We start from the raw sequence: 8,692 nt of genomic DNA, 5'->3' as shown, positions 1-8,692 counted from the left end.
CTGAGATTGAGAAAGCTGTTTTCTTTGTCTAGATGCTAAAAATATAAGCATGACAGTCTGTGTGTGTACTTGTGCCACTGCCTCTTACTCCAAATTAAACTTCACTTCATGTTCATCCAAAACTGCCACTGTGACGCCGCTCTCCTCTGTGCCCAACTGCCCATGTAATAACGCCTGATATTGTTAGTGCCCATTTACTTCTGCCTATTTGTGTGCCCACTGCGCTGTGTGTTTGAGTGTGCCAGTCTGGGGCCTGGCGCTAGGTTGTGTGGATGGCAGCGGCTCTGCCTGATCGTACTTGGCACAGCATCAGTGGCTACCTGAGTCATCCAGTCTGCCTGCTCCTCACCCTCCAGCACCCGTCAAATCGAGCTCTTTCCGCATTTGCAAACCGAAACAGGAATGTGGGCTTGGCCTGAATAGATGTGAATGGATATGGGATCTTATACATGCAGTAAAAAGGTTTGGACACACGTCACGACTCTGACTGATTCGCTTTTAGATTCGCTGCTTGTAGCAGAGATGGAAACTACCAACAACGGAGCCTTTGTTCTCAAACATTTCTCCACTCCACTCTTTTTCTGTTTTTCAACCTCAAAAACAAACTTTCCCTCCTTAATTGCCTAAGTTACAGCTGAAATGACTCTCAGAACTATGCAACCTTAAAACAACAGATATCTTTTTTTGAATCAGGACCAACTAAGCAACCCTGTACGACATGAAATACTGTGTTCACTTTGATCCTGTAAATCTATATGGGTCTAATTAGGCATTTTCAGGTACAAATTATTAAAGAGGTCATTATCTCTACTGAGCAACAAAGGTGGAATCAGTCTGAAATAGCTTCTGAAGCATGGTTAGCCTTGATGCATGTGTTCGTCATGTATTGTGAGATATTCTACTGTGACGTGGTGTGTGCATGTGTCTTTGTCTGTATGTATTTTCCATTAGCCACAGTGCGCCACGTGACTGGTAATGCCTTGTGACGTTGCTATTCACGCTGTAAAGTGGATGTTTCCCGATATGTAAATCTATGATGTGATGAACGTGGTCAAAATGTGCGTCTGTGTGTTGTGTAGAAGTTGCGTGGCCTTCGGAGGTGCCATTGTTCAGTAATGCTATGCACTGACTGAGGTGCGTCATGTGGTGAGCTGTTGTCTTGCATCGCTGCTGAGATGCACTGCTGCTGCTGCTGCTGCTGCTGCTGCTGCTGCTGCTGGCTGTGCATGTTGACGTGTGTTGACACTCTTGCTGTGTAAGCTCTGTGCATCACTGCCATAAAGAGATGGTGTGTGTTTGGTGTGTGTTTTTCTCTATGTGTGTGTGTGTGTGTGTGTGTGTGTGTGTGCTTGTTATTGTTGTCATAGGAGATGTTGCAGCCTCAGAAGGCAGCAGCAGCTTAAGTGTGTGTCTGCGTAGACGTGTGTGAATGAGATAACGCTTTAAAGATGATGTTTAAGTGTGCTGTACTGTATATGCTGGTATGTCTAACGTCCTGTTTCAGCTGCCAACTGAAACATTACAGCACCATGCAACAATGAACCACTGCGTTTTCTTTCCTCACTACAGTCAGACTGCTGTGACCCAGACAATAGAAGAAACCAGCTCATGACACACAGACAGAAACAGAAACAGAAAGAGACACAAAACATGGAGGTGCTGACGGGGGCTGGTGGTCGGAGAGGGTTGGGGTGGGAGAGGGCAAAATAACAGACAGACAGATGGACATGTACACAGACATATGGGGATGAAATGATAAGGAGCAAGGGAAGGAGGAGGAGGAGGTGTTACCTTTCGGGGGACGAGGATTTCTCCGAGTTCACGGACATGAGCGGTGCCTGTTAGCCGCTCGCTGGCCAAGGGACCACAGGAGACGGCGAAATAGAACAGAAAGCTTCCTTCTCTCTTTTCTTTTTTACTCTTCTCTCCCTATCTCTCTCTGCTGTGTCTGAGTAAAGGAGAGGAGAGGGTTACTGCCTCCCCTCCTCCTCCTTCTCCTCCTCCTCGTCCTTTTCCCTCCTCCTCCTCTCTCTGTGTCTCTCTTGTCCTCTCGCTCAGAGGAGAAGAAAGGATGGAGGACAAGTCTCCGCAAAGGAATTAAAAAAAGAGCAGCAACTGTGCAGTGCACAATCCGGCAGAGTGTGTGTGTGCGTGTGTCTGCCTATGTTGGTTTGTGTGTGTGTGTGTGTGTGTGTGTGTGTGTGTGTGTGTGTGTATGTGTGTGTGTGTGTGTGAGCTGATAGCAAGAGCAGCAATGTCAGTCAGGCGCCCCTCCTCATGCCCCAGCCTCCTTCCTTCCTCCCTCCCTTTCCTTCCTTCCTTCTCCTCCTTCACCTTGCCTGTCTTTCACTTTCCCTGTCACTGAAGTTCCTGTTTGTCCTCCTCTTCCCTTTGTCCCCTTCCTCTCTGGTGTCGCTGGTTGAACTGGGTGATGAAATGAAAACACAAGCTCTGGACCCACAGTGTCTCTGTCTCTGTATCTCTCCCTTCCTTCTCTCTCTGTCTAGCTGGCTCTATCAGGCCTTCTGCAGCTCTGCACAACAACAGAGCCCAGAGCAAGCTGGAGCGTACCATTTTCTGAGCAGGCAGAGGGGTGTCGGCTCGTCACAGCAACAGGAAAATGAATTATTTTTCTCCTTGAGGTGCACTCTCCTCCCCCTTTTTTTCCCCCCCTATGAATTAGTCCCTCCCTCCCTCTCTCTCTCTCTCTCTCTCTCTCTCTCTCTCTTTCTGTCTCTCTCACTCTCTCTCCCAATTGCCTTATTACGACATCCTGTATCTCAGGGCAACGCCGCACAGATCTGCCTTACGCCCCCCCCCTCTCTTCTCCTCTCTCTCTTGCATCCTCCCTCCTTTTCTCTAAACCCCATTTCCACCTCTGTCTTTTTTGGATGCCATTGCCACCGTATGTGTGTCTTATCCCTTTCTGCCTCCATCCCAGTCTGGCTCAGATTTCTCGCCATCTCTCTGGGCAGATGGGTCTGCTTCTACATGAGTGAACAGCTCACAGAGAGGTAGCCAGAGGGTGTGCCATGATGGGGGGTCTGTCTCTATTTCTCAATCTGACCTCAATATTGACGTGTGGGTGTGCGGATGTATGTGTGCGCATGTATATGTGTGTGAGTGCACGTGTGAAAATGCACAGTGGGGGTTGAAGGGGCATCCTGAGGTTAATGTGACTGACTAGTAATCCAAGGGGTTGTAGGAGACATGCATGCAGTACAACACGTTTATAGTGTGTACAGATTCTTCTCTAAGATACCTCTCAGCAGTTACTGAAATTAGACTGTTTCATACTGTTAGATTTAAGTAGGAAAGGTAGGGATTAATGAAAGGAGGCAGGGCTGGGGGATATATACTGTGAGACGATAGAGATTTGTCTACCAGAAGAAATCTTTACGGTTTATGACGAGGCAGCTACCCCTTTAATATCTCTGTGTGTTTTAGGTCACTGCAAATTAATAGGTATGGCTGTTTTATGGCAATATTGGATTTGCTAGATTTTCCATCAGAGAGATGAAGTATCCTGTTTTGTCAGGTATTTAATTCACTGGATAAACCAAAAACAGGCGCTCCTATCATGGCTCTATAGATAGAAATGTCAGGTTTGTGAGTTATTCTGTTTGTCCACCACTTTGGTCCACACTGACATATTTCAGCAACTTTTGGATGGACTGCCATGAAAATAGTTCATATAGTTAACATAGTAAATTCTATAGACAATCATGGGGCCCAGATGATAAATTCTACTAACTTTGATGATCTCCTGACCTTTCCTCTAGTGCCTGAGGTTGGCATTTTTCATTTTTAGTGAAATATCTCGAAAACTACTGGATGGACTGCCATGAAACTTAGTACATAAATTAAAGTTTCCCACAGGATAAACTCATATATAATGCCACATCAGCTCAAAAGTGATGATGTTCCCATCAACCTCAGTTGTACTTTGTGGTTTCTGCTAATTAGCAAATCTTAGCATGCTAACATGCTAGATTCAGGTACCTGCTTAACATCAGCATGTTAGAATTGTCATTGAGAGCAGCTAAGCCTGCTGAGGCTACAATTTAGGTCAAAGCATCATTGTGCATAAGTGCAGCCTCATGGAGCTGCTAGCATGGAATGATCAGTGCTGTCTGATCACGGCCAGGTCTTCTCAGATCCACTATAGTATTACACATGTTGCTAAACACACCCAGGACCCACAGTAGAAAAATGGATCCAAACCCATATGGGGCCCGGGTCCTAGGATTTGGGTAGACCCATCAAGACCTCGGTAGACTCTTAGTCTATGTCTTATTTTATCTATAATTTGTTTCTTAGTTGAATAGCCAGAGAACTGATTACAATGTCAACTTTACAATTCATAGAATTTAAAACATAAGTTTATCCAAATCACACAAGATTTCAGATAAAATCAGACGTTATGTTTCATGCAACTGTGTAGCATTGTTATGCATTACGCATTTCAACAACAACTCAATGACTCATTCTGTTTTTCTAAATTACAAATCAGTTGAAATCATTAATTTTGTAAAACAATAACTATTGTAAACAATTAATAATAAGATAAGATCAAAACACAATTCCACAAAAAATAACACGGACAAATAAATTTGTGGTATTAGTACGAACACTCTGGCCATATCTTACAGATATCAGGGGCATGAGACATGCCTGAGAGACAGAGCCAGACAGAAAACAGAAACACAATGATCCTCTTTCGCTCCTATCTCCATATAGTTCCACTTTCCAACATAAAAGGACTACATTAGGCACACATGTCTCTGAGCCAAACTATTTGTCCTCATTCTCTGTGAATGTGGGCCAATGGGGGGTAAAGTACACACTGGGTCTCAGCACATCCAGGCTGCAAAAGGAATATTGAGCTAATATTCGAGGAAGCACTCGACTCGTATTCATTTATTTTTCCATACCCAGTTTTGCCAGGGTCACGGGAGGTGTAGGGGGGACTGCAGCCTATTGTAGAACAAACTGGATGAAATTCAGGGGAAAAAAAACACCCTGACAAATCGTTAATTTATCAGTAAGACAAACACATCTACATACACTAATAAGGCAACAAGGACTCTTGCTGGGAGAACTGATCTTATGGGCTCAAATTAGGGTCAAAAGGAAAATAACCTGTCTAATAAATCTGCATGACAAATTTCGTTTTGTACATGTCTAGAAAAGATTTATATTTGGTTGGACATAAAAATTATCCACAGATTTCAATTTTTTGAATTGTACAAAACAAAAATCTGGGGAAAAGGTTGAACTGGTATCGGATCAGTACTCGGTATCAGCAGATATCCAGAGTTGATGCTTCAGAATCAGTATTTGGAAAGAAAAATTCTATTTAGTGCACCCTTATTTTGCATAGTCCAATTAATTTTTTTTATTTCATCCTGCATGTCAGAGCACAGGGGAAGTCATGGGTGACAAAGCTCCTCAATGAACCCCCCAATTTAAATGGGTGCGATGGTACAATCCTGATGTCACCCTTCTATGGGGATAAACCAAGCGAGACTTAAGACCCCCAAAACGGAGAAGCTCATCCACGTGAAGGAAACAAAACATGCACACATGCGTACAGGTACACACACAAACACACACACACACACACACACACAAGCCTCAGGTTATTTCACCCCGGGTATCAATTTGCAAATTCAAAGGCTGATTCCTGTTCTATTTTCCAAAGGAGAAGGAGCAAAAGAAGAATAAGAAAGAGGGGGAGGGAGAGAGATGATGACTCTCATGAGCAGATATATTTTGGGAGCCAGTATTGAGGCTGCCGGGAGCTATCTTTAAGCGGCCTACTTCTCCTCACTGGCTGGTGGATGCTGGGGTAGAGAGAAGGGGTTTATGAAGGCAAACACATGCACACACACACACATACACAGGTCCCACTGAAAATTGCTGTATGTATACAGTGCACTCAACACACAAATGAAGCCACAGACAGAAGTCACAGCAAAGCACAATCATACAGACAAGTAGGTAAATTCTTATACAGCAGATTGTGTGTGTGTGTGTGTGTGTGTGTGTGTGTGTTTGTGCGCCAAGACAGACGCAAGATGCTGCTTCTTTAACAGTGACTGTGCTCTTTGTGTCTACAGCCTTGTTGTCATTGTCTGCAGAGAAAACACTGCCCCCAAGTGGAAACACACACGATCACATACACACAGAGTGGCTTGTCCTATGGTATACTGTGTGCGAGTGCGTGAATGTTTGTGTGTATTTAGAGCAGTCAGTGTACAGATTGATTGACATACTGATAGCTTCAGGTCTGCCTTTGGGCAGCTAATTGTCTCTGCTGCAGACTTCTATATGGAGCATACCAGCCTATAGGGACTACAATTCAAACTGCATGACATAGCCTGTGGATACTGGATGTAAATCAGCGCATGTGCACACACATGCACAAGCGCACACATGCACGCGAACACACACACACACACACACACACACAGGAAGCACAAATAAGAGTCATGGGGGTTATGTTGCAAAGGTGCAGTAAGGCACATTTCCTGCTCTTAAAAATGCAAAGACGATAGAATTTAAATGTAAGCATAAACGTTTATATAAATATCCAATGATTTAAACATGAACTGGTATGAGTCATTTCTATTTTTGGTTTTAGCTGAAAATGTTTTTTCATCCACTTAAATCTTAAATAGTGATGTTGCCAGTGTTACAGTTTTTGCACAGACATTTATAATGATTAATATTATCACACTAGTCTACTCGAGCTTTAACATGATTGGCTGTTGATCTAATGATGTTACTGTGGGCATCCATGTTGTTTCCTAAATGATTATGTGCAAGCATGTTTTTCAGAACTTGGATGTTCCCACTCAGAGGTTTTTGAGTTTACATCGTCTCGAACGCAGCATAATTATTTTGAACGACAGTCTTTAGCAGAGATATTGGTGTTTGTTTAAATTTGAGGCACTTTTTTTATTATTACGTGCCAGTCATATCAGAGCATTTATAAAAATTAGTCTTAATTACTACTTGGATACTGTCATGAATGCTATTTTTAAGTCTGAAACTGATAACTATGGTAACTCGATATGATGCGGCATTAGTATTTCGCTACTAAGTTGCATTATGGGAAATGCAGGAGATGCCAAGATTTTTGGAGCTTATGGAACAAAAGTCAGGATATGTCAACCTCTGCTGCTTTGATCATTCTTTTTTTTTTTTTTTTTTTTTTTTTTTTTTTTTTTATCTGTCCCCTCAGGACCACTGTACGTTTTAAATGGCTCTCAAACCAGTTTTACACATTAAAGTCAGTTTAATATTAGGGAGTACTACTCAGCCTGTTTTCACCTCTATCCCCTCTCAATGAGTGCAATATTAAATCACTGGAGTTCAGACAGCTCATTCTTTGGTGATAGTACAGACCTGTTTTTGTAAACTATCATTTTTAGGTCATCTGATTTTGTGCAAAAGTTATAAGCTAGCAGGGGAAGGAAAATTGGCTTCAACAGCTAACCTGACACAAAACTTAACACTGTAACATTCATCCAGAGCCTATAGGCCTGATTCACAGGTAGACTTGTTTTATCAGAAAAAGCACAAGTGGAACTAATAATAGTAATGATTGCTCTTTTCTAATTGACTTTATTTAGTCAAGTACTCTGATTGATGACAAGATCTCTATGTCAAGAGAAATGTGGAAACATTCATAGTCAAAAACACAAACACAACTGGCATACAAGAACAATACATCTAAAGCCAGACAACCAACCAACAGGTGACAAACAGACTTAATAAAAACAATAACATGAATCACAGAAGACATAAAATAATAAAGCTTTAAAATCTCTGGTGAGAATGACAGAATTTAGCTACAGGGCTGTTTGCAGTTCTTCTATTTAAAAAAGGTATAAAAACCTGTTTGGTATGTATATATGAGTTATTGTATAATAAAATGGCTCTAAAAACCCACTGTACACTGCTGTGCACCAAATAGCAGACACACACAGTGAGAGACTAGCTGGTGAACATACTGGAGTAGCTAAAGAGCCAGATATTTCCCTTAGGAGTAGGTAGAGACCCAAAACGGTGCTAAAAGAGAATGAATAGTGGTCTTAGAATAAGCAGGGTCCCAGAAACACAAACAAAAGGAATGTACCGTAACTGCTACATGTGTAAATGAGCAACTGTTTGCTAAAACATTGGCCATCATAAAATGTGATGACATGCGAATGTTGTGTCGGTTTTTGAAGGTTAAAGTAGTTACTGGATCGTGTACTTGTTCTATTTAAGTGTCCTAGTAAGCCATGACAGTGACCTAGCCTGCACACTATCAGTGTTCTGGAACTGGCTCACTTAAATGCAATGCTGCGATTAATAATGTTATTAATTACACCTGTGCTTTTCATGCTGTGACATGTCAAACTGCCTGCTGTTTCCAAACATCTGGACAAATCATGGCCTTTTGCTTTGAACTATAGTCTCTTCCTGAGAAATGGCATAACCCCTCCTCCCACTCCCCCACACACACACGCACACACACACACACACACACACACACCGCATAGTTACTGGTCAGTGTTGAGTGCTTGTAATTCATCCAGACATACACAGGTAAGCACCTTGCACTCTCTCTGCCTCATTACCCTGGGGAACGCACTCTACAGCAATACGTTTGAATGTGTGCACTTTGCTAGCTAAAGCA

At 42.5% G+C, this 8,692-nt stretch overlaps 1 protein-coding gene across 1 annotated transcript in view; it reads right to left on the bottom strand.

Moving 5' to 3' along the window:
* The window catches only part of srpk2 (SRSF protein kinase 2), a 46,840-nt gene extending 44,910 nt beyond the window's left edge, over positions 1-1,930 (bottom strand). Inside the window, exon 1 of the mRNA XM_022755948.1 lies at positions 1,792-1,930. Within this exon, the coding sequence (XP_022611669.1) occupies positions 1,792-1,829 (38 nt within the window). The 5' untranslated portion in view covers positions 1,830-1,930. The remainder of the gene's footprint in view (positions 1-1,791) is intronic.
* Positions 1,931-8,692: the final 6,762 nt, after the last annotated feature.

Source organism: Seriola dumerili, unplaced genomic scaffold (assembly GCF_002260705.1).
Source record: "Seriola dumerili isolate Sdu_G_001 unplaced genomic scaffold, Sdu_1.0 BDQW01000242.1, whole genome shotgun sequence".
Classification (NCBI taxonomy): Eukaryota; Metazoa; Chordata; class Actinopteri; order Carangiformes; family Carangidae; genus Seriola; species Seriola dumerili.
This window is presented reverse-complemented; position numbering and strand designations above follow the sequence as displayed.